General features: G+C 35.5%; 1 protein-coding gene across 1 annotated transcript in view; it reads left to right on the top strand.

Moving 5' to 3' along the window:
• ZFC3H1 (zinc finger C3H1-type containing) overlaps positions 1-26,992 on the top strand; it is a 65,403-nt gene that overhangs the window by 19,709 nt on the left and 18,702 nt on the right. The window contains exons 6-21 of the mRNA XM_027872258.1: positions 1,171-1,294; positions 3,683-3,795; positions 6,746-6,955; positions 7,153-7,317; positions 9,079-9,216; positions 9,596-9,714; positions 10,262-10,411; positions 15,071-15,245; positions 15,573-15,704; positions 16,229-16,771; positions 16,857-16,966; positions 20,499-20,630; positions 20,740-20,861; positions 23,424-23,525; positions 23,812-23,934; positions 25,306-25,489. Coding sequence (XP_027728059.1) covers positions 1,171-1,294; positions 3,683-3,795; positions 6,746-6,955; positions 7,153-7,317; positions 9,079-9,216; positions 9,596-9,714; positions 10,262-10,411; positions 15,071-15,245; positions 15,573-15,704; positions 16,229-16,771; positions 16,857-16,966; positions 20,499-20,630; positions 20,740-20,861; positions 23,424-23,525; positions 23,812-23,934; positions 25,306-25,489 — 2,642 coding nt within the window. The remainder of the gene's footprint in view (positions 1-1,170; positions 1,295-3,682; positions 3,796-6,745; positions 6,956-7,152; positions 7,318-9,078; positions 9,217-9,595; positions 9,715-10,261; positions 10,412-15,070; positions 15,246-15,572; positions 15,705-16,228; positions 16,772-16,856; positions 16,967-20,498; positions 20,631-20,739; positions 20,862-23,423; positions 23,526-23,811; positions 23,935-25,305; positions 25,490-26,992) is intronic.

The following is a 26,992-nucleotide window of genomic DNA, read 5'->3' as shown; positions in this document are numbered from 1 at the left end:
CTACTAATGTCCTGCATTCGCAGGTATAGGCCAGCAAGATTAACAATACATTGCATTTGTTAGACAGCAGGGAAATGGAGAGATGGAAAGGAAACCTTTTCAAGAAGGGCTAAAGATTAGGATGGGTGAAGAGAGAACAAGGAAGAAGTGTTGTTAATGTTGGATTAGAATTTACATAAGGAGGTTCTACTTTTTTTTTTTAGTTCAGCCAGAAGTCAGCCTTGGAAGGCATGAATATGTGGGATGTTTCTGTTGCAGAGTTTTGACTTTTCAGTTGTAATCTTCTAGATTTATGTCTTAGTGTTTGTATATACACATGTATATATACTGAGTGCCTACCCACATTTAATGAAAACTAGTGAAAAACTTGTGTTTTACTAAATTTTGGCTAGTGTCTTGAGGAAAATAAATTTCCTATAAGAAATTGACAAAAAACCATTCATTACTAAAAACTCAAATTTAAAACCAACAAAAGTGTTTTTTTAAAACAAGTATAGATCTGTGTATGTGTATGTGTCTGTCTACACACACACACAATTCAAATTTCACTGATATATTTTATTCCTAAGGAATTAGAATTGTCAAAAAATTAGCTTAAGCTTAATTTTTCAAAATTTAGTATTTTTAGGGAAGAAATAAATACATTCAGTCACTAGTTTTTGATTGAGCTCACAGAGGTTAAAGAGGGAATCATATAATGTTCATCTCATTGTAAAGAAATGTGCAGATTAATCCGTGGTTTTAGAGAACTTTGGAGAATTTTGCTAAGAGCCCTGTCTCTAGAGTCAGTCAACCTGGCTTCAAATCCTATCTGATGCTAATTATGCTTGTGACCTTGGGCAAGTCATTTAATCTTCTGTCTCAGTTTTCTCATTTGTAAAATGAGACTAAGTTTTTTAAGTTTTAGGTTTATGTTCTGACTTAAAGTGTAACCCACATTATCCTTGTTTATTAAAATGGATTCTCTTTAAATTAATGAAGAAATGCATGTCTGATATAGTTCTCTATTCCTACTTACTGCCTCCTCCCAAATATTTGTAGCATTTCATTATTGTTGGTATTTTATTTTATCTGTATATTTTACCTAGCATATATATATATTTTACTTAAGAAAGCAAGGACATTTTAAATGTGTTGTAAATTGAGCAAAGCTTTCTCTTGTGTGTTTAGTCTTCAGATACAGACCTGAGACGATCCTTAGATAAGCAGTCCATTGATAGTGCTGGAGGCATCTATCAATATGACAATTATGAAGAAGTCGCAATGGATACAGATAGTGAAACTAACTCTCCAGGTAAAGTCATTTTTTAAATTGTATTTTTCTTGCACCTTTGAAGTACAAAACAGAAAATTTTTATTTAACCAAAAATTTTGGAAAGAAATGCAGAGTTGCTCAAAATCAATCTTCAGTGGGTTAGTATAACCAGTAGGACTTTCAGCACTTTCTAAAGACATCTTTTACTTGAAAACAAGAAAAGTTTTTAAAAATTGTCCCAATATTTAATAGCTCCTACTTTTACTTGGGTTTGTTATGTTTGAGCCAAAGGTAGGAAACCTCTTACAAAGAAACCAAAGGATTGTGCCAGATAGTTGAAGTGCTGTTTAGAGGAGTACCCTAGGAGAGGCAGATGTGAAAAGTCCCTTTTAGTTTTTAATTCTCATTTTAGTTTAGGTCTGTTTTTGCAAAATTCTGTGTAGCAATGACTGTACATTTAGAGTACTCTCTACTTTAGTTCATCAAGAGAAGACAGTGTTCTTTCTAAGTGTGAAGCCAACAGAATAGACTTATTTCAGAGTGTTTCCTACCAGTATTTTTGGATCCTGAGGATAGATGTGGAAATGATAACTCGTCGGAGCCTTACTGAACTATGTGATTGTCCAAAGTCATAGAGCTGGGAGGTGGCGAGTTTGGAACTAAGGAGTCCAGTCTTTATACTCTTGTTCTGAGGCTCTTCCCATTAGGCCACGGTGCCTCCCTGTTACCTGTTTGATTTCCTGGCTTCTTCCAGTGTAGTGGAGGAAGGAGCATATTTGCTGGAATATTGTTCTTCTGTGACATCTTTCTGATATGCTCAAAGTGGTATTTTTTTGTCTTTTAAGTAAAAAAAAAAAAGGCAACAGATTATTTTGGTACTAACTACTACCGTTGTTTACTATCCCTTTGACATAGAGCTACGTAGAGAGCCGAGGTGTTCATTTAGCATACGTGTTTTTTGAGAGCCTGCAGTGCTAGGAAAATGGATGGATGTAAACAACACAAATCTGATCAAATGGGAGAATGATGGGATGAAATAATGGAAAGAATGAATACAAGATTTGGGGTCAGAACCTGGCCTCAAATACTGGCTATTGGTGCTCCCTTTCTGATAATATTCAATACTCTGGGCCTTATACTTTATACTTTGCCTCCCTGGGCCTAATTTTCCTTTTTTATAAAATGTATTCATCAAACACTTACTGTGTGACAGGATTTGTGCTGAGCATGGGAGATAGAGATAAGGAGGGGCAGCCAGGTGGCAAAGTGGATAGAGCACTGACCCTGGAGTCAGGAGGACCTGAGTTCAAATCCGGCCTCAGACACAATACTTACTGGCTGTGTGACTCTGGGCAAGTCATTTAACCCCAATTGCCTAGCAGAAAAAAAAAAAAGAGAGAGAGAAATGAGGAAAAAAATAAAGATGTTTCCAAGGATGAGGGCATGCTGCTTCATAACCTTGAGCATCTGTAGTGTACGATACCAACTCTTAAAAATCTGAGAGGCATGGATGTTGACCCTGTGGCCAAAGGTGATGGGCTGCACAAATGAACCCTGGAAGTTCATGTCTCCCCTATTACCTCACCAGATAGGTAGAGAAGTAGAGTTTGTTACCTCTTGGTTGTAAATAAGGAAAGAGAGTTTGCCTTTTAAGTGAATTTTTAAGTTTATATTTGGAAATTAACTTTGGACTTGCTGGACTTAGGAGTGGGGGGACCATTGGTTTATTAAGCAAAATGCATAATGAAGAGGGAAATGTGATAAGGAAATAGGAGTAGAAAAAGATAACGTAAAACATGTCATCCAAAAAAAAAAATCAAACCTATGGAGTTTTTTTTTTATCATCAACTACAAGATAAACTAATTAGTACTGAAAGTAAAGGGAATAGCTTATCTAAAAGAGATTGTCAGTAAATTGCCAAAACATAGGCAGCAAGAAGAAATGAGCAAATAAGATACGATCTCTTCAGATTCCTTCTAGCCAACAGTGTCTGGATTGTGTTATGAGGGCAGGTGAGGGAAATCCATGGCTAGGTGCAGGTAAAGTGCTGTGAGAAATTTTAAGAGAGGAGCTACCACTCTCACCTTGAAAAGACAATGTCAGAGAAGGTTTCAGTGGAAGGCAGATTCTTAGTTGATCTTAGAAAGAAGGTGGGGCTTTTAATGTGTTTGGCGCAGTGCAGAGGGTCCCATCCTAGTGCCCAAGTTAGGCCACCACTGTCAGTTCTCTGCTGTTTGGGAAGGATTGGAAGAGATGGAGTTTTTGTATTTGTAAGGGCATTTTTCTTTGATAACAATCTAAATTTATGCCTTAGCTTGGTCTCTGGGAGATTTACCTTTTTTTAAGTTAAATATCTTAAAATTATTTTCTGTTAGAATATTTCTGTAATAAAAGTGTTAACAGTAACTGAATATGTTTTGTTATAGCTGCGTCTCCAGTACAGCCTCTTTTCTTCCCAGAGTGTTCATTGGGGTATTTTCCTCCGTTACCACCTATTTCTTTGCCTCCGCCACCTCAGGTTTCAGTAAGTCAGCTTTTGGTATGTTTTACTTCATTCTTTTTATCTTTTCTGTCAAAAGATTTTATAGTGAATGAATATTTGAAATGGAATTACTGAAAACAGGCAATGTTTATTCAGTGTATGTAATCTATATTCTTGAGTATGACTGCAGGCAAATTCATCCACATTTTAAGCCTATTCTGGCTTCTTTATAGTTTGTCTTGGTATGCTTTTGGACATCTCTTTGTAGTTGAGCGGGTTTGTGCTAAGAAGATAGAAATCGATTTTGAGATTAGTCTGAGCAAATAGCTGTTTTAATAAAATTGTCATCCCAAAACTGAATCAGAATTTTGGATTATTTGAATCTTTATTTGTACTTGTTGCACAGAAAACTGATAATAAAGTGTTATGTTTCCAGAAAGTATCAGAATCGTGAACTACGAGTTTAATTACATGTATCTTCTTTTTTAGAGAAAAAAATGTTGCTCACGTCCTTGATTCTACATCCCCATTCATGTCCAAATGTATCCCTACCCTGCTCAGTGAGTTAATGTAATAAAGATGTTTCAAAAGCAAATAGTTCATTGAAACCAACCAACACACTGTTTGTGTGCAGTATCGTATAGGCATATGGTGCATTCCATTCTTACAGTCCTCTACCTCTTCAAAAAAGAGAAGAGGAGAGTTGATTTTTGTCTTTTCTTTTCTGGGGCCAAGTTTGGTCTTTCTAATCGCACATTATTTCACTGTAGTCATTGTGGTTCTGCTTACTACATTTTGCATCAATTTATGTAAGTCTCACCAGACTTCTGCATTGTTTATTCTGGCACAATACTATCCCATTGTATTCATGTACCACAATTTGTTTTTATCAGTTCTTCCTCACTTGATGGACATCTATTTTGTTTCTAGTTCTTTGCTTCCACAAAGTAGCAAATGTAAGTATTTTGGTATATAGGGGATCTTTCTGTTTGCCTTTAATCCACTTGTGGAATATATTCAGCGAGGAAGAAGGTCAAAGGGTCACTTTTTTAGCATAATTACACATTGTTTTCCTGAGCAGTTGGACTAGTTCACAGTCCCACCACAGTATATTAGTGTGTATGTTGTTCTGCAGCCACTCACTCCAGCATTAACTATTTTCATCTTTTGTCTTTGCCAGTTTGCTAGGTGTGAAGTGAAATCTCAGGGTTTTAATTTGTAGTGATTTGGAGATACTGTTCCAACAGTTGTGAATTATTTGCAATTTCTATGAATGGTTTATAGCCTTTGACTACTTACCTATTGGGAAATGGCTTTTGGTCTTTTATGTTTGTGTTTTTTTTTCCCCCTAATATATCTTAGTATCAGACTTCTGTCAGAAATGATTGATGAACAATTGATTTAGATAGTTTTGGTTTCATAATTACTTGTGTTTTCCGAAGAAGTTTGTCACTGAAAATAGTTCTGATATCTCGTAATTTCCACAGAAAAAGAAAGTGAAGTTCACACTTCATTTTCAGGATTTTTTAAAGTTACAAAATATTTATAGTTCCTTAGTTTTGTTTTTTTAAATTGAGACAGATTTTGTCTTAATTTTTCCCCTGATTTTTATCTAATTTCTACCGTGGCATCTTGGCAGAGGGAATTGTGAGTAATCTTGTTTTTATTTGTGTTAAATTCTGTCTTCCAAAATTTTAAGCCATCTTGTTTTTAAGGGTCAAATTGTATCTTACAAAATTGGTCATGTTTTGAACTAGGTGACACAAGGAAAGTCAAGTCCCTCTTTGGTTAATTTTTATCTTAATATCTATACAAAAACTATAGTGCAAGGCTCACCATTATATAACAGAATGAGAAAAGAACAGCTCTCTAGGACAGTGTAATGTATAGCCAGCCAATCCAACACACACACACACACACACACACATGCACACGTATATATACATACACATGTATGTACATATGTGCGTACATATAGTCTTGGTTGATCTTTCCTAAATCCTCCTAGTTTTGGACCAGATCTTTGAACTTGCTTCCTCTTCTTATATGTTGCAGAGGATTGATTTAGACAATAATTGGTTTAATTTAGGGAACAGTTATTAACCACTTAATGTGCTAAGTGTGTTGGGGATCCAAAGGCAGAAATGAAACAGCCTCTGCTCTTAAAGAGCTTATGTTTTTTTCAGAACATAATATGTATATGGATAAATAAGTGCAGAGGTAATGACCAGTAGGGAGAAAGCACTAAAGGAGAGGAAGGGCTCAGGAAAGACTTCATGGGACAGCCACTGGAGTTCCTGAATCTTTTTAAAACAAACTGAAGAGAAATTCTCTTTTCATAACTGTCACAAGTAAATTTAGAGCTCACACGGATCCTGGTGAATGCCATTAAACAAATACAGTCTGTAACGAAGCAAGCAAGAGCCCTCTGGAGAATTCCCTAGAATGAACATCTGTTTTCCTTCCTTTCCTATATATTCCCCAGTGGCCTTCTCTCCTAACTTCTGTGGAATGAGTCCGGGCTTTTTGTGAAGCTCATATATTGTAGCTGGAAGAGAATCTCTGTTCACCCTAATTCAACTCCTCTTTTGTTAGACGTGGCTTCGGTGGGTAGTGACATCTTCAACCTGGATTGGGGCTGTGAGGGAGTGGAATGAGGCATTGCTTTATCTTCTCTTTAGCTTGACTGAGTGTCTTCCATATAATTTTAGACGGTAAGAGATAATAAATAGTTTGGGGAAAGTTCCTCGACTAGGAGAAAAGTGGTAGGGCCTTCGACCCTTCAAGGAACAGGTACATGGAAGTTCAAGGGTCATGTGTTAGGAGGAGCTTTTGATCCAATTTATATGGGTGAATGAGAGAAGTTTTAAAAAATTATTCATTTAAAATCATCACACTTAGAATAACAATAATCTAAAGTCTTTTCTCCATTAAAAACTTTTCTGATGTTTATGGTTTTATTTGCTATTTACTCATCTTTTTTCCTTTCTTTTTTCAACATCTTTAGGCTCTGCCACCTTTGAACCAGCCTTATGTGGAGAGTATTTGTGTTTCTCTTGAGCTTCCTCCCCCTCTCCCTCCTCTCCCCCCCCTTCCTCCAGAAGACCCTGAGCAGCCTCCCAAACCACCTTTTGCAGATGAAGAAGAAGAAGAAGAAATGCTGCTTCGGGAGGAGTTACTTAAATCTCTGGCTAATAAAAGAGCCTTTAAATCCGAGGTAATTTTAAACCTCTAGATGGCATTATTGAGCTAAGTTAGCACTTTGTTCTCATTTAGCTTTTTATTTTGGTGTTTACCTTTTTTGTTGAAGTTGGAATGATCCCAATACTGATAACAATGTAGATATATTTAAATATTATAAATGATTTTTTCCACTTAAAAATAACAATTTATATATTTTATTTCCATATTTAGGAAACATCCAGTAATAGTGGCCCACCTTCTCCTCCAGTTCCCAACAGTTGTCAGCCTGTGCCAAGAAGCAATCTTTCAATAGTCAGTATTAACACAGTATCTCAGCCTAGAATACAGAACCCCAAGTTTCACAGAGGACCTCGTCTTCCACGTACAGTGATATCGGTAAAAAGTAGCTTAATCTTTTTAAAAAATAAAACAAGCTACCACAATGTATGTATAGAGACTTTCTGGAGTACCAAAAGTGGCAAAATTGTGCTATTGTTTCATGAAGTTAGTTAGCTTCTTAAGGTTAAGTAAATGTGGTAGTAATATGCTTTTCTGTTCAGCTGCTTAGAAACATTGTTTTGGGAATACTTTTCTGAATAATAAATACAAGGTTGGTAGAATTTTGTCAATTACCTAATACAAAGTGACCACATGGGCTTGTGGTGATTTAGAGACCATCAGATGAGGTCAGCTTGGGTTTTCAGTTTGGGAGAAATAAAATGAATAGTGATGCCTCATAATTACTCCTTTTTGCTGTTTTCCCTTCTGAGCCGCACATACAGCCTATATGATTGAAAGAGACTTTAAGTTGGTTTAATTGTTTGACTTCTTGCAGAGTTGATTGTTTTACTTTGTATGAATCATTGGGGTTCTTCCATGTGAAAGACTTTTTCCCAAATGAATTATCTGTGCATGGATCTACTTATGTTGGAAGGGATTTTATAGAAGAAAAATAAGAATAATGATAGCTGATATTTATATAGTGTTTTAAAGCACTTTACGTATTTCTTACCTTATTTTATACTCCCCACAACTCTGTGAGTTAGGTACTTGAGGTATTACTATTTTCATTCCTCGGAGGAACAGGTTTAGGGAAGGAAAAGTAGCTTGACCATATGGTTACACAACAAGTAATAGTATCAGGGCCCAATCCCAGGTTTTCCTGATTCTTAAGTCTAGCCTTGTATCCGTGTAATGAGGCCTCCTAAATAAAGATAATTTAAAGGTAATCTTGGCCTCCACATGTAAAGGGCGACTCTGATTAACAGTTTAAATTGAATAGAAGCAGAGAACAGTATTAGCATTAAGAGAGAACTGGGTTGGAATCATGTTAATTTCCTCATCTGTAAAGTCAGGATACCTGTATTACTTATTTCAGATGGTTGTAAGGGATTCCCTTTGGCTATTAAGTTATATTTGGCACTTTAGAGAAATGATATTACCTGAAAAGCTTTTGGGAAGCTTTGAGTGAGAATAAGACAGAATTTTGGATTCAGTTTTTGATTCTGTAGTAGGGTCTATGAAGTTATCAACCATATATAGAAGAATTCATGTATTTTTTCAATTAGAAACTTGCAAAGTATCGTATAGTTTGGTTGTAGTTTGAAATACAAAAAGCTTGAGATTATTCTTACAGCATAGCAAAAGATAATAGTTTTGACTAATTACTTGTAAATCCTTGAAACTTTAGGGGATAACTGATATTTTTGTAAGAATTGTACTTTTGTTTAAAATGAGTTGTTAATTTTTTGGTAATAGATAACGCATAAGAATTGGATAAATCCATAATTGAATAGGGAATTTAGGGAACATAACCAGGACTGGTAGGAATAGGATCAAGTTGAAGCTGTATACCTTATCTTGGGCTGAAAGGCTAAAGTAAGAGAAGTGGGTAGAAGTTATATAGTGGTATATTTCATCTAACAAGGAGAGCTACCCCAAAATAGAGTGGGTTGCCTTGTGAAAGGACTGAGTTCTCTATCACCGAGAGTCACAAAGCTAAAAATGGATGACTGTTAGGAAAGTTATAAAAGAGATTTGTGCTTCAGGTATGAGTTTGAACTGTATGATCTTTAAGGTCCTTTCTAACTTATTGAATATTTGTCTGTTCTTTAGAAAAGAATCATCTGTTACCACTAACACGTGTTATATTTACAGCTTCCTAAACATAAATCAGTGGTGGTAACACTAAATGACTCTGATGATAGTGAATCTGATGGGGAACCATCCAATTCAACAAATAGTGTCTTTGGAGGATTGGAATCCATGATTAAAGAAGCAAGACGGACTGCAGAGGTAAGTGGGACAGTAGAAAGAGGAAGAAAAGGTAATTTGTCCCTTTAGAGAACAGTATTTTTTTTTCCCCTGTGAATTAGATGATATAATTAAGATATATTTTTAATGGATTAAAACTTGGAGATATTAAATATTTGCATTGTAAGAAACTGTCAAAAGAAATAGAGGTTGGGATATTATTTATGATTGATTACATTCTCAAAAATAGCAAGTTGCTTTATTGTTTTCCTAAAATCGTCTTATTTAGAAAATAAGTATGTTACTGTGCCTAAGAGGTAGAGTTTTATTTACAAAAATTTGCCTACATAATGCATTCCATCTGTTTCTACTGTGTTTATTGTTGGAGTATGTTCTACTTGACTTCAGATGTTTCTCATAGGCTTCAAAACCAAAAGCACCACCAAAATCAGAAAAGGAAAATGATCCTATGAGAACGCCTGAAGCTTTACCAGAAGACAAAAAGATTGAATATAGATTATTAAAAGAAGAGATTGCCAGGTGAGTGGCATGTTATACACTTAATTTTTTTAAAAGTATTTACTGTTTTTTAAAAATGGTCCACACTAAGTATGGAAGCCTGTGTGGGACATGATTGAGGAAGATTTTTCTCTTTCACCAGGTTAAATGTTATTTATACCCATCACCCAGGAGGGGGAGCCAGATAATCATATATAGAAGTGAATATGTGTGTGTTTGTTTTTTTTTAAACCACATCAGAAAACACTATAATTATAAAATAAGTAGGAGTGAATAACATTTTTAATTCCCCAGCAACTGATACAGTATAGTGCCTGCTACACAAGTGCCTAAAAGTGTTGTACACTACTGTGTACACTAGTACAGTGTTCACAGGTACTAAGGAGGCTGTCTCAGGTTATTCAAATCAGGGTTTATTTTTCAATAGTAATGTTTTTGGTTTATCGTTTAGTAAGTATACTCTTAAGTTTTTACAAACTTAACTTGTTTTGAAGTTTTTATTTACTTGATATTCCCCGCCTTCTAGTAGAGTATTGACGCACCCTTTTATTTTTTACTTTGGTCTTAGTCGAGAGAAACAGCGTTTAATAAAATCAGATCAGCTGAAGACGAGCTCATCATCTCCTGCCAACTCAGACGGTGAAATTGACGGGGTGGGAAGAATAGCAATGGTTACTAAGCAGGTGACAGATGCAGAAGCAAAACTTAAGAAACACAAGTAAGTCTTTTATCATCTCAACCGATAATAGCAGTTGTTTGGGGGGAGCTAGGGAGGAGGTTTTCTGTTGTGGTGAATTAAATTTCGTACTCTATTTCACAAGCAGAATTTTTTTTTTTAAATAGAGCCTGTGATTTCATTAGTATAAAGGGTTTCCCATAAGGAAAAATTCTTTTACCAATTTAGATCAGCAGTTGTTCTGCAATTTAGTTTGAGATTTGCCGAGGGCACTGAGAAATTAAATGATTTGCTGATAGTCACATAGCTAGTTTGTGTTAGAAGTAGAGCTAAACCAGGTCTTCCTGATTCCAAAGTGCCTCTCTTACTGATAATATGTTAAAACTTAAAATGATTGAGATCTTTTATAATAATTTTGGATTTAATTGAAAGAACTAATAGAGCAGAGGTAGGCAACCTGTGGCCTCAAGGTCCTCAATTGCAGCCCTTTGATTGAATCCAGACTTCACAGAACAAATTCTCCTAATAAAAGGATTTGTTCTGTAAAACTTGGATTCGGTCAAAAGGCTTCACCCAAGGACCTAGAAGGCCACATGTGGCTTCCAGGCTACAGGTTCCCCAACCCTGTACTAGAGGCATAAGGTAAGTAATGTAATTAAAAAACAAACATCCCAGAAATGATATACTGAAATGAGAGTTATCTCCTTTAAAGTAGGCAATAGTCACCTTACAAGACAATGTGATGTTTCCATTTTGGAAAATATCTTTGGAACTCTTCTATCTTTTGAGTTACCTGCAGCAACTGGCGGACACCCCCGGATCCCCCAATCAAGCTTTGTAGATCTTTGTTCTTTTGGTTTTGATTTTTGGAAATAGCCAGACCTTTTTAAGGGGCAATTCCCTTAAATTAGGTGGATGGACCATTCTGGGTGGTCATTTTTGTTCAGTAAGGAACTGTGGCAAAGTAAGACTCTGTTTTTCATGTAGCCATGGAAATTGTTATGGTAATTTCCAAAGAATTTAAAAACCGTCACTTGAAATAAGTACAGCCTCAGAAGGTGATTACTTTGAAGGGTAGCACTTGTTCAGATACAGAAATGTGGTATGTTTTTATTTAGAAAAGCTCAGCAATTTTATTGCTTTGTGATCACTTTGTTTAGTTTTGCTTAGTTTAATATCAAACTCTGAAATAAACTACAGACAGTTCTTACTTTATATGAATTTGCATTACACAAATATGACTTACATAAAGAATTCTGAAAGAATTCTATATTCTAAAAAAAAAAAAATCTGTTAACCATACAATACTATGCACTCTCTCTGCTCCTTGCCCTCCCCCCCAAAAAAAACCCAACCCTAAACAAAAACCAAAAACTCTAAAAAGAAAACCTTTTAAATGAAAGTAGAACTGTTGCTAAACCACTGGGGAGGAGAGGCTTGGCTTAAAGACCTCCGAGAGGGAAGACCTTTGCTCTGCCCCACTCAGCTGCCTGTGTGTCCGGGTAACAAGTCTGTCTTCTGTCCATCTGCACTCGAGTACTGCATGTCTAATTCCAGCCCCCAGTTTTCCTTTTCCTGTTTTTTCTTCTCTGTCCCTGGCCCCCACATGTCCCTGAACTGTGTGCTGGCCCCCTATCTCCATGGGAGTGTGGCTCTCTTTTTGCCTCCTTTCTTTCCCCACATCTGCAGATTTGTATTATGTAAAAACTCAGTTTATGTAGAGGTCTGTGGAGTGGTCCACTTATGGAAAGTAAGAACTGTCTGTATTCTCTAAGAAGAGATAAGAATTGTAATTTTCATTCACTTTGACTACTTTTGTTTGGGTTTGTACCATTTGTGACATTGGAACAAAGGACTACAGTGAGAAAGTGCAAGCCATTTTCTGGCCTGCTTCAGTAATTAGATGTCAGAAACATATAGTTGACTATAATACTTTAAAATAATGAAATTAATAACTTCAACTACCAAAGGTTAAAAAGGTCATAACAATACTTAAGTTGTCCAATTCTTGAACACTTAAAGTTAATTGTAAGGAGATTGATAGCATTTCTAATAATGCAAGTAATTCTGGAATGATTTCTATAACTATTATGAAAGATTCCTTCCATTTTTAGTATTTAATATTGCAAGTATTACATATTAGATTTAGTAAAATGAACTTTTTTCTTTTAAGTGAAAAACTGAAGCTTTAGCATCACATATTTTAGATATATGCTCAATATATTTTCTCAAAATTGAACACTCTTAGTGTGTCTTCAGTTTTCAAGAATTATTTGTGATGTTTATGACCACCAGTTAGCCTAAGGAGAAATTTAATGTCCTTGTTCGAAATGATAGCATGTATATAGATGTGAAGGTGCCAAAGTAATTTGTAGGCAACAAGTGTTTGCCTGTGTGTGTGTGTGTGTGTGTGTGTGTGTGTGTGTGTGTGTGTGAATCAAGTAATAGCTAATTAAATATGGTTGCTAACATTTGTATTCCTATTCTATTAAATCTTTATATGCATATATTGTTTTGGGTGTGCTGCATCTTTATTTTTGAGAACTGAAATCTTTAATTCAAATAGACTTTAAGCTTTTTCTTTTATTATGAACTCGAAAATCATTAATAAATACCAATCCAGTAAATATGTATTAAGCACCCACTATATGTCAGGCATTATGCTATTCGCTGAGGATACAACTAGTAAAACCAAAGAAAGTCCCTGTTCTCCAAGAGTTTACAATCTAAAGGGGGAGAGATGGCGCAAAAGGAGGCAGGTAGAGGGGGTGGGGCAGGACACCAGGGTGTACCTGTCAAGGGGGTATCCTATTCAGTGGAGTTGAATCCAGGCAAGGCAACAGATAGAAAGTGAAGTGAACTGAGTCCAGTTTCTGCCTTCCATAAAGGGAGGCATTGAGAAGAGTTTGGTGCTCTGCCCTCCAGTCAGAGGGGAGAAAAGGCTGAGGGAAAGGATGTCAATTAATGCTTGAGATTAGCAGCCTGGTGATGAGTTTAGAAGGGATGAGCTATCCTGGGAGGGGCATCTTGTTCTGTGGAGTTGAAACCAGGCAAGACAGCAGCTTAAAAGTGAAGAACATGAGCATTTCTATACAAAAAAGGCCAGAAAATTGGAATTATATGGGAAATCATGACTCTTTTGTAAGCAGCTTTTATTTTTTCTTTCTCTATTTTTAGTCTTTATTCACTTTTATATGATTTTGACTTCTAAATTTGATCCCCCTTCCTTCCTCTCCCTTCCACAAGACGGCATACAATCAGATATAGGCTCTATATGTACAATCATATTAAACGTATTTCTACAGTTATGATGTGAAAGAAGAATCACAGCTAAAGGGAAAAAAAAACCACAAGAAAGAAAAAAGAGAAAATAATATGCTTCAATCTGCATCCAGATGCCTTAGCTCTTTCTCTGGATGTGGATAGCATCATGAGTATAAGCAGCTTTTAAAAAATGGATATTCAATTTAATTTGCTATTACCGCTGTTGCCTTGCTTTTTTCTGTCCGCTTCTGAACTTCTGCTTGCTTCTGAATTTTTAAAATGTTTCACTGATGCTTTTTTTGTCTTTTTTTTATCACATACTACCTCTTTATTCTCAGCTCCTCCTCCTTCCTACCCCCCCCCCCCCCAGAAGCCCTCCCTTGCAATGAAAGTATAATCAAGCAAAACAAAATGTTTTGGGTTGATTGTGTCCAAAAGTATATGTCTCTTGAGGGGTGGGAGACATTCTTTTGGAATGTGGTTGGTTATTGCATTGATCATAGTTATAGGTGTCAGATTTGTTTTCTTTTACAATGTTGTCATTGTCAGGTTTTTTTAAATTTTATTTATTTTTTAAAAATTTTTATTGAGTCTGGCAGGGTTAAATGATTTACCCAGGGTCACACAGCTGGTAAGTGTCAAGTGTCTGAGGCTGGATTTGAACTCAGGTTCTCCTGACTCAAGGGCTGGTATTCCACTGTGCCATCTAGCTACCCTTGTCAGTTCTAATGGTTCAGCTTTCTTGACAGTGCACCTGTTTATAAGTCCTTCCCTCCCAGTTTTCTCTGAATTCATTCTTTCTGTGATTTCTTATAGTGCAATAATAATTCTGTTACATATTTTAATCATGATTGGTCCATCTGTTGTTGAATTGATGGGCATCTGACTTGTTTCTAGTTATTTGCTACAAGAAAAAGTGGTGCTATAAATACTTTTGTCCATATTGGTCCTTACCTCTGTCTTTAATCACTTGGGGTGGGAGCGAATAGGGTAATATATTACTAGTAATGGTTTGGCTGGGTCAGAGAGTATGCACAGTTCATGACTTTCTGGGTATAGTTCCAAATTGCTTTTCAGAATAGTCGTACCACTTCACAGCCCACCAACAGTGGCTGTCCTCAAAGCCTCTTATATGATTGTTATTTTCATTTTTTGGTCTTCGTATCAATCTGACGGTTGTCAGGTAGAACCTCAGAATTGTTTTAATTTGTATTTCTCTTATTAGTTATTTACAGCATTTTTTCATTTAGGCCTTAACTCAAAACGGCTGTTTTTGAAGGCTTTAAAATTTCCGTTGTTAAGCATGAGACTGTGACATCTCCATTTGTTCTTCTGTTTTAATCCCTAGATGGTTTATATAAAACCATTTTGTGCTATGTAGTTTCTAGGTTCTTTTCTTCTGATAATGTTCTGATTCTGTTTTTCCCCCCCATTTAGACTTCTCCTGATGAAAGATGAGTCTATGTTAAAGAATCTCTTGCAGCAAGAGGCTAAGAAGAGGGAATCTGTTAGGAATGCTGAAACAAAGATTGTGAAACTTACAGAACAACTTCAAGCAACTGAAAAAATCCTTAACGTTAACAGGATGTTTTTAAAAAAGCTTCAGGAACAAGTAATACTGCATTTTGGGCTTCAAACACCTGTAATTTCACGTTTGCTTTATGCCCTCAATCTGCAACACACCTTGTTTCTCACCGGGTCCAGAGACCTTTCATGGCTTTATACAACCTGACCTGTGTAAATTCATATAGAATTTGCTTGTCTTCATTTTAAAAAGAAAAAATTCCCACTAAGTATATTCAGTACATATATCACATTTCATTACATACAAAAATTTCATTTATAATCAACTTTTAAAAGTTTCTTGAATTGAAGAGGATGTTTCTTCAAAGGTACATTTCTCTTTAATAGGTTTTTAGAAGTTTTCTTATACTTGCAGATTCACAGAGTTCAGCAGCGAGTAACAGTTAAGAAAGCATTGGCACTAAAATATGGAGAAGAGCTTGCTCGAGCAAAAGCAGTGGCTAGTAAAGAAATAGGAAAACGTAAACTGGAGCAAGATTACTTTGGAGTAAGTTGCTTACAGAAATACTACTGTATGGGTGGGAGGTTGTAATAATTTGCTCAGCCTTTGTCTACAAGTTCTAGAGGCAGTTAGGGGTCATAGTATCTAATTACTGGACTTGGAATCAAGAAGACCTTAGCTTGAATCCTGCCTCTGACCCTTACTAACTGTGTGACCTAGGGCCAATCACTTAATTTGTATCTGCCTCAATTTCCTTATCTGGAAAATAGGGATGGTGATATCCTTTACCACTCATATTGGTTTTGAGGATACTGAGTTAATATACATAAAGTGATTTGCAAATCTTTAAGTGCTATACAAATGTAGCTACTACTACTGTAATTAGCAGGAGAGAGTACAAGTTTATTTTAATGGATTTGTGATTGTACGTGCCTCTTCGAGCCTTCAGAATTTAGCTACAGAAACTGTTTTAGACTTCAGTGAAATGGCTGACTAAAGGTAAGTGACAACTATTTTTTAATGTTCTTGAGATCACAGAGAATGTGAAAGTGAATGCTTTCTTTTTCCAGCCAAACAAAATGATAAAACTAGACAGCTCCCCTGCATCAAGTCCGAAAAAGCATTCAGCGGAAATGATTGCTTTGGAAAAAAAACGATTACAGCAACTCGAATATGAGTACGCTCTAAAGATTCAAAAGCTGAAAGAAGCTCGTGCTCTGAAAACAAAAGAACAGTCAAATACAGCCCCTATTTTGGAAGAAGAACCTGAATTTTCTTTACCTCAGCCTTCCCTTCATGATCTAACACAAGATAAACTGACTCTGGACAGTGAAGAAAATGATGTCGATGATGAAATTCTGTCGACTTCAAGCAGAGAACGAAGGAGATCTTTCCGAGAATCCAGTTCTTTCACCAAACCGAACCTGAAGCACACAGATACACCTAATAAGGAATGTATAAACAAGCCCAGTAAAAACACTGTGGAGAAACCGGAACTGTTTCTTGGTTTAAATATTGATGAATTGAAAAGATTGCATGCTAACGAGGATAGCCTGAAGGAACTGATTTCAAAAAGTACTTCCGTCATTTCAGAAAAGGTTTTTCGTGGTCAAGTAGGTTACAGTTTATTTTTGAAAGTTAAATTTTGCTTTCTAAAATGTTTTTTGCCATATGAAACATTTTTGGTTTGTTTCTTAGGAAATTTCTGTGGATGTGGATATTGTTACATCACAGAACAAACAAACAGAAGGGAAACCATTTCCATTTGGACCATACCACAGCCCTCTTCTTGTTTTTAAGTCCTACAGGTAAAAGAGAATTCATTGTTGCTCTTCTGCCGTCATTGATAATGTCAGTTTTTACTGAAAGCAAGCGCGTTTATAAAAATAGACCTTTGTTCTCTGTCAGACATTTAAATTAACTCATGGATCATAGAAAACAGGATTGAAGTCCCTAGGAAATGCAGTTGTTTTCAATTCTTTGACTCTGTGGGTTGGGGGAAGGGGATGTGTGAGAGAGAGGAGAGTAGGCAGGAGAAGGTAGGAATGTGGGATAATCTGAAAAGCTGTCAGAACTGGTGATGGTTATTCTTAAAAGAATTGTGAGATTTCTTTGGATTTGATTTTTTTTTTTTAAACTACAGGACCAACCATGGTAAGGGGTTTTTGGCTTTGTGCAGTTTCTGATTGGTGGTCCTAAGGGTAAGGCATTGTTTACAGGTTTCAGATGGTAGAGCAGACATTAGAGTCCAATGGGATCTTAGAGACCAGTTTATTACCTCATTTCACAGATAATGAGACTGAGTCATAAGGGAGTTAGATAACTTGCCCAAGGTCACTCATATAACAGAGTCGGTGTTAGTGGGATTTGAACCCAGACCTTTCATTCCTTTTACTCAAATTTCTGTTATGTAAAATTGTGTAAAAAAAAAAAAATGTTCAATTGTTTATCTGTCTTGGGAAAGATTTCAGGTAGTACTTTTTGTTTACACAAGTCATTAGCATGTTTAAAAAATTAAAAAAAAACCACACACACAACTTGTGAAACACTAGTCGTATCTCACATGCCTGTTCTGGCTGTCATTAGCACTCACCTAGGTGATCTCAGTAGTTTATCAGGTCTCTTCATCTTATTAACCTCTCTTTGCCCTTTCAGTTGGTATTTCACATTACACTTTTTATAACTCCTCTGCTTATAGTCCTTCAGTGTCTCTTTACCTAATGTATAAACTGTTGCTTTGGCAGTCAGACACCCAACACTTTACCTTTTAAGTTTTGCCTCATAATGTTCTTCCTGTACTATATCTCCTTCATACACTGTATTTTTTTCTTTTTAAAGTATGTTTTTTTCCCTATCTTATGTTTTTCTATCACCTACATTTTCCAATGTATCTCTCCCTTCTCCAGGTTGAAGAAAGTAATTTCTTGTGACAAAGAATGGAAAAAAGAGGGGAAAACACAACTGTTGAAAAAAACTAACCAACACTTCCTTTAAATCTGACATTTATTATTTCATTTTGAGGTTATGGTGGCATTTGGTGTAAGAAACTTGATCTAAACTGGACTTCTGCCAAATTACTTTCCACTTTTCTTGAGAATTGTTTTAGTCAAATAGGGAGTTAGTTCCCTAGGTAATTTATGTTGTTCAAAGCCTGGGTTATGGCTTTATCTATTTCAGAATCTTCCTTATTTAGTCTGCTTTTCTATTTTTTAACAAGTACCACAAAGCTTTGATCATTTTTGCTTTGTAGTATGACTTGAGGCCTGAAATGCTATTCTTTATTAGTACTTTTTATTTCCCTTAAGATATTGCATTTCTTATTTCTCCAGATACAGTATGTTATTATTTTGCTTGATTTTGTCAGGGACACTTTTGTTAGTTTGGTATGGCGTGAAATCTGTAAATTTATTTAGGTAGTATTATCATTCTTATATCAAAGTAGCTTATCCATGAGTAGTCAGTATTCTGGTTATTTTAAGTTGTGAGATCAATATTGATAAAAAAGGAAACTATTTTGCTTCAAAGGATCCATAAAACAAAGAACCACTATCAATATTAAACTCACCCAACAAGTGATATGCGATATTGTAAAAGAGATAGTAAAACAGTAATAGAATTGAATATTTCTTGCTGAGAGCTAGACAAATCTGACATAAAGATAAAAAGGGAAAAATCAATTAGTATACTTTTATTAAGCACCGTCTACCTGTTAGGCCCTGTGTTGTTTTCTGGAGATTACAAAGACTCAAAGAAACAAAGCCTGTCAAAGAAGTTACATTCTCTGAAGAAACTATTAGAAAATTTAGAGTTGAAAGCCTTAAGTTATCTCATAAATGGGAATGTTAAAGGAGACACATCTTTCATAGGATTGCAGAGTACCTTTAAAAGAAAGACTGAGCCAAGTCATGAAAAAATTATTAAATGTAAAAACGAAATGCTAAACTCACTGCATTTGATATCCATTATAGGCAGTAATGCAATAAAAATAATAATTAGTACAGGGAGCAAGAGCAAAAAGTATAGACCTAAGCAGAGACTTACTAATTAACAGGGCAAAGAATACATCATAGAAACAGTAACCATGTGAAAGAGACCATGAGACAACAAACTGGAGTTTCTGGGATGCTATTTTCTGAAAAAATTATAGCTTTGAAAACATACGTTAACAAAATTGAAACAAAGGGATTAATGAATTGAATGTGCAATTAAAAATTACCCAAAATTCATGCAGAAAATGAAATATTTAAAATTAGAGGAGAAATTGTTAATAAGAAGAGACTTCTGGAACCCCTAAACCTATCAAAGCTGGTTCTTGGAAAAGACTAACAAATTGGATAAAGAAGAGGAAGTAAAATTATTAAGTTAGACAAATTGAAAAATTAGAAAGTGAACAGGATGAAATGATGACAGAGACACTGTGAACCTCCACAACTGTCCTACTTGTGTTGACCTCAGCCTTGTGGAGGTAGGCCTCCATGCATCTTTAAAATTGAGAGAGCTGGATCTTTTGTTTGTTTGCTTGTTTTAGGCAGTCGAGGGTTAAGTGACTTGCCCAGGGTCACACAGCTGGTTAAGTGTGTGGTCTGAGGTCGAATTTGAACTCAGGTCCTTCTGACTTAAGGGCCAGTGCTCTATCCACTGCGCCACCTAGCTGCCGAGAGAGCTGAATCTCAAGGGCCCTCTTTGGTAACTTGAGCCAGTTTTAGGGACCCAGGGATGCCTTGAGGGCTGTGGTACCATGATGCCTGCTGCGGCTTTCTGACCTCCACTGGGTGGCCACATGTTTTCGGTCTCTGGTCTTGTTTCCTCTGACAGTCCTGGAGGAACCTCCTTTCCTGATGCCATGAGCTCTGGCTGAAGAAATACTGTAGTTCTGTGTTTGTTTTTGGTTTTTGTTACTGTAGTAGTTTTCATTGAAATACTTGTTCACTATTTGGATTGCTGAAAACTTAAAGGGCTTTGTTGAAGGGATGTTTGTTTGTTTGTTGGCAGTCTGCCTCTTGTTCAGGCAGTTTATGGCAGGTGAATGCTGGGTTACACTTTCTGTTATTTCTTAGGTCCAGTTAAGATCCCTGATAAAACTGAAATTCTAGCAAAGTCATTGAAGTACAGGTGACAGCTTGGTGTTCCGATTTTTCCTTCTGATTTTTTACTTTAATTCTTTTGACTATATATGTAGCATACTGTTGCAACTTATTTTCTGTATTTTCTAAAGTCACTTTAGCATGCATTTAGCAAACTTTTATTGGGAATAAGGTGCAAAATTAAAAAAAAATGGTGAAGATCAAATTATTCATCCTGGTTGCTTTTTTTAACTTAATTTTTTTTCCTTTTTGTTAGATTTAGTCCTTTTTTTCGAACCAAGGAAAAGCTTTACCTCAGTTCAGTATCGTACAGTAATATGATTGAACCGAAACAGTGTTTCTGCCGTTTTGATTTAACAGGCACATGTAATGATGATGATTGTCAATGGTAAGTTCTGGTCTGTCATCAACATTTTGTTTAATTAAAAAGAAAATCTCGCTGTCAATTAACTTTGTACATAATTGTTTCTTTTGTGCTGTTGTCATTTTACATACAGGCAACACATGCAAGATTGCACTTTTACCCGGAAACAGCTGTTCCAGGATATTTTGTCTTACAATTTATCTTTAATTGGTTGTTCTGAGAAAAGCACAGAAGAAGAAATTACAGTTGCAACAGGTTTTTATCAGCCATTTCCCCAGCACCCCCCTACCTCTAGTTTTCCAAGTCAAAATATGAAACTGACATTCAAAAACTTAACTTTCCATCCAGTTCTGGTTCTTTAAATGGATTCAATAGGTTTTCTTGATTTATAAATGTCAGCTTATTTAAAAATAGTAAGTTAGACTGTGAAGGATTTGAATCTCTATAGAAAGAAACTTAATTATACAAGCCCCTGCTCCCCTTTTGTCATTTAAAAAAATGTCAAACATAAGGCTTGGGTCATAGTAGACATTAATTAAGGTTATAGTAAAAATCACTTTTTATGTACTTTGTTGGTGTGACAGTATTTAAGCTAGGTTTACTTCAAGTTTTAGTGTGCTATTCTCCCTGGAGAGTGGGTGGTGACTAAGTTGTATGTTTTTATTGATGCCCCTGAAAACCTTAATGTGTGAAAATCCTAAACCTTTCTATATTTGGAATCCATTCATAGCCAGAATTGTTGCATTAGCTGACTCAGGGGACTTGATCTCCTCTAGTGTTACTGTGAAAGCTTAGACCTTTTTTAATCTCCCAGTTCGGCTGCTTAATTGGCTGCCATATAAGGTCCTGAGAAACTATTCAGATTCAGTGGTTTAAAAACTTTCTGCCCTTTAAAAAAAACACCCATAAATGCCTGTGCAGTTTCTGAGTTTAGGGTTCTCACTAGAGAGCTGGTTGGGGAGGGGATGGTCATTGGTGCAGACAGTTTTCTAGGTGAGGTCTCTCATTGTTTACTATGGAGGAGCCTGAGACCCAGGAGATGAAGACATCATGAGGCTAATAAATGTGAGAGTCAGTGTTTGAAGTCAGGCTACCTCATTCCAAATCCCTCCTTTCCACTCTACTGTGAATTGCATCACATCTGAAAAAAAGAATCTACCTTAGTTCTAGAAAGATGCAGAATTTAAATTGAATCGTTGTCAACTTTAACAAACTTAAAATTACATTTTCATTTTATTTAGTATGTATCTTGCATAAGATAGAATGAAACACTATCCGTAGAGATTATTCAGCACATAAAATAAGGATGCTTGATTATTTTAAGTGCAAAACCAAGTGTGATTGTCTGTGAAAATGAAACTTTCCATGTGGTTTCAATTCTTTTTAGCCAAGAAAGCCGAGTAGTTAGCTTTTCTAAGGGGAAAAAAAAAAATCCTACTGCTTTTCATCACTGTTACTGTGGAGGCAGCAAAACATGGCAAAGTGCTGAAATTGACATCAGGAAGTTCTGGGTTCATTGCCACCTCTGACACTTATTACACCGTTGTGATCTTGGGCAGGTCTTTTTACTTCTCTGGGCCTCAGTTTCCTTCCCTGTAAAAAGGAGAGGATTAGATTAGATGATTGCCAGGGTTCTTTCCAGCTTTATATTTGTGATCCTAAATTTCATGCTATTCATTATTGGCATTTCTTAAATACTAAGTTTTTAAAAAAAAAAAAAAAAAAACATAGCTTTTTGAATGGGTTTGCTAGCAGAGTTAACCTCTAAACCTCAGTTCTCTTACCTGTAAAGTGATGATTATAGTGCCTATAATGCCCACATCATAAGGTTACTGTGAGGATCATATGAAATGAATATATAAAAATGCTTTGAAAACTTTATACTATGTAATTACTATATAATTGTATATATATTGTATAGTATATATACTATATAATTACTATATAATTGTTAGTTTTTTAAAATTAAGATATATTTTATATTTGTAGCTTAATATACATTTTCTATAGCTTCCAATATGTCCAAATTGATGATGAGATTTTAAAAAAATCAATGGATCTTTTTAGAATTTGGACAGTATTTAAGAAAATTACAGTTTCTAAAATTGTATGAAAAGGTAATAAAAATATTTCCTGTTAGGAGTTTTCTTTTAAACCCCTTATACAGTCTAAGAACTGCATTAATACTTCAAAATAAAACATTGTCCTTTGGTGTGTCACTCATTTTGATGAATGACCTTATTTTTTATTTTGCATTGCACATTGTCTTGGCTAACCAAGATAATGTGATTTTAGATTTTTGATAATTTTGAATTCTATTAAAATTTTCACATAATATGTTCCAGCTTTAATTCACTATAGCCAGTTTATTTTATCTATAGCATTTTTCAGTTTATTTTTCCATCTTTCATTGAGCGGAAGATGCTGTGAGATTATTAAGAAATTTTTAGATAACAGACTTGGCCTTAGATAGATAGAATGGTAATTTTACTAAGTGATATTATACAATTCTTTTTGTTCTTGACTCTTTTTGCTGTTTTTTTTACCTGCCCTTATACTTTCATTTTTTTCATTTTCTTTATGTTCTTCCTAACCATTTTTACCATCTCACATATATCTTATTTTCATTCTCTTCTATTTCTGTGATCTGTACTTTTATCTCATTTTGTGTGACATTTGCCCAACTCTCTTGTCTGGAGACTTGGAAGGGGTGGAGAAATGTGCCCCTGGGCTTTTCCATCATGAAACAGTATAATACAAGTATATGCACCTCAATTCTATACACTGTTTATAAAGATAGCATTGTTCTAATTTCAGAAAAATACATCGAAAAACTTTTTGGTGTAAACAAAGATCGAATGTCAATGGACCAGATGGCTGTTCTTCTTGTTAGTAATATCAATGAAAGTAAAGGTCATAGTAAGTACTTTTCCCTTAAGTTGTACTTAAAATATACTATTTTATGGTAACTTAAAGGAAAATGCAGTTTGTAATGTTATGTAGTGAATCTTTGGAAAACAAGTTCTTCACATGGCATTGTGTTGTATAGAATATTTTATATGTGTGTGTGTGTGTATGTATATATATATATATGTGTGTATATATATATATATATATATATACTGACATTTTCATTATATAGCTTATTGCTTGGTTGTCTCACAAACAATATATATCTCAACCAGTTCATGTTCTTTTGTCTTAGCGCCTCCATTTACAACTTATAAGGAAAAAAGGAAATGGAGGCCAAAGTTTTGGAGAAAACCTGTTTCAGATAATAGTAACAGTAGCAGTGATGAAGAACAATCCACAGGACCTATTAAATACGGTAAGAAAAAAGATTAAGATACAAAAGTCCTTTTTGAAATTGTTGTGGGAGCTCTGCATAATAATTTGCTTATTGGAATAATCTTGATTCTAAAGAAATTTCTGACTTACGTTTATTTATGTGAATTTAAGAAACTACCCACATGAGAAAAGTGTACTCTTATTAGTTGTACCACCTCGCTTATATTTCTGTAACATTTCTCAGAGCTCAGATTTATTTAAATAATATTTAAAATGTACTTCATTTTGGAGTTTAATGTGATGTGACAGCCACAAAATCAAAAAGTTGACTTAGATTGCGTTAATAGAAGTACTTTATTGAGAATAAGGGTAATGCTGGTTCTGTTCATTGTGTTCTTGCTTGGTAAGACTGCATCTAAAGTACTGTATTTAGTTTTTGACCTTATTTAGAAAGATCATTGGTGATCTTTCATCTCTTTCATAGCGCTTCTGGAGGAAGTCAGCCAAGGTGGTAAGGAACTTGAAATCATGTAAATGAGGATCGATTGATAGGACTGAGATGTTTTGAGAAAAGACTTTAGAGTGGGGGAGATGTGTTAGTGTCTTCGTGTATTTGAAAGGCTGTTGGATTGACCAGATATTAAACTTATTCTGCTTGGCCTCAGGAAAGAACTAGTGTGAGAGGCAGATTTTTATTGCTTATATGAAAGAACTTCTTATCAGTCAGCTGTTTGAAAATGTAATGGTATCCTTCGTGTACAGTGAATTTACTGACCCTGGAGGTCCTGAAATGAGGGTTGATTGATCACTTGGTGGTAAAAAAAAAAAAAAAACCAGATTCATGCTTCAGGCGAGGGTTGGGCATTATGACCATTGAGACTCCTTCCAACCTGGGGGTCTATGGTGTTTTAAAATTTCATTTTATAACAAAATTGGGGTGAATACAATTAACAGGATCTATAACTCACTGTTAATAACTAGGCTGCATTTCAATAGATTCTGAATCTTGAGAGTACAAGATGCTCTTTTAACTGATTGTTGAATGAAGTAGGTGAGATGGGGCAGTTGGTGGCGCAGGACCAAGGCCTGGAGAAAGGTAGACCTGAGTTTAAATTTGATCACAGACACTTAGTGGCTGTGTTACTTAGGTTGCTTGCACCCAGCTTCCCCATCCATAAAATGGGGATATACTAGCACCTACCTTCCTGGGTGGTTGTAACGATCCAGTGAGGTAATAATTGTAAAGTGCTTAGCACAATGCCTGACACATAGTAAGTGCTATATAAATGTTAGCTGCTTGTATTATGATTGTTAAATTATCTTTCCTTAGGCAGTCAGTTTCTGTTCATTAGCACAGTTCTTTGTCTAGGAGCCAAGGAGTTTTTCCACTGAATAATATTTTCCCTTTTAGCTCCCCCACCTGAACACCAGACCAGTGTTCCAGTTTTGGATGCTGTTGTCACTCCTGATGATGTCAGATACTTTACAAATGAGACTGATGACATTTCTAACCTGGAAGCAAGTGTGCTTGAAAACCCTTCTGATGTACAGCTCTGGATCAAGCTTGCATACAAGTACTTAAATCAGAACGAGGGGTAGGTCAATCTTATCTTTGTGTAAGCAAATCTGTTGTACATTTATATTTTTATGTGTTTGAGGTTTATTTCACCTGTAGTAATCAGGTTTCCTTTTTGGTGTTAAAAGGAGTCTTTGTTTCTTTGTCAAAGCCACAAGCACCTTATTGTTTAAAAGCAGTTAGAAAAGGTTTAAGATTAGATCTTGAGCTGTACATGAGCTTAGTATGAGTAATAAATTATATTGGAGCATTAACTCCAGATGGCTTAGTTCAGCATGGAGGTTGTTGAAATGGAAAATAGTTGATGCTTTATGGAGTAATTGCTGGTAAAAATGTCAAATGACAGTCTATCAAATTTAAAAGATGATGATAAAACAAGAACTTTGCCACTTGAGATTCCCTCATGTTAAACATTTTAGGAGGGAACAGATTAATGTTTTATGACATTTCAGCAAAATTTGTGGGTTTTGACTCAGTGAATGCAAATTTTGGTGAATTGACTTAGGGGCATTTTGAGCAGCATTATTTTATTTAGTATTTGTGTTAAAGCTAGATCTTAAATTTGTATGCTGACTTTTTTTCAGCCTTAATTGAGTAATTCATGATGATGGATGAGCTAAACAAAAGATGATACATTCACTTAAATGTACTCTGTCACACACCTAGGGCATTTGATCTGTGTGTAATGATGGTAACAGCTTCTGAAAGCTGTCAGTAGCTTCTGTGTGTTTGGCAAGACTAGAAAGAATGTTCTCACTATGTAAGTGAGTGATGACAATTTACCACTGATAGAGGGAGAGAAGAAATGGCCCCCATATGAAGATTCTGCATCTTTGTTCCTCTCTTCCCCTTCCATTTGAGACTGTGCTCTCCCTTTTCATAGGCAGCATGGATGTGTGGGTGTGTGGGAGGGCCAAATTAGAAGTAAAACAAAAATTTAAGCACTGAAGAATGTGTAGATTTAATGTGATCACAACATCCTGAAAGCTAATTGTTATTTTGCATTTAGTCACATATGTGATGAATTATGTGAAACATTGGAGAGAAGTTGCTGATTTTAAAAACTAAATTTGATAAGAGTATTTGTGTTGTAGAATGTTCTCTTATGGGATACGCTTTTTCTGATGCAAGTGTCCAAAGAGATTGCAGTTGTACCTATACCAACCAGATATTTCTTACTTGGCTCTGTTGTGCTTTAATGATGGATGCATTAACTAAAATCTTAAGATAAATTTTAGAAGTATTTTTCTTACGATATAATGTAACAGAATGTTAAGTTAGTGCATTCATTTGAGTTTTCTGCTCATTTAGTATCCTTTATGGGTGGTTCCTGTGTTGCAGGGATCAATTACAGTGTTTTCTTTTGTGACTCACTGAGTGAAGGCCAAAACAACTGTACCTTATTTTATGAATAGGATCGTGAGAGAGAGAATTATCTTCTCCAGGAGATAGCAAGTCCTTGACCGTTGAAAAGGTCTTTTATATTGAATGCTTTGATATTTTGAGTTGGCAGTAGTTGGCC

The sequence above is a fragment of the Vombatus ursinus genome, unplaced genomic scaffold (genome assembly GCF_900497805.2).
Source record: "Vombatus ursinus unplaced genomic scaffold, bare-nosed wombat genome assembly UNPS02003292.1, whole genome shotgun sequence".
Taxonomy (NCBI): Eukaryota; Metazoa; Chordata; class Mammalia; order Diprotodontia; family Vombatidae; genus Vombatus; species Vombatus ursinus.
Note: the sequence above shows the minus strand (reverse complement) of the source record. Positions and strands in the feature narration are given on the sequence as shown.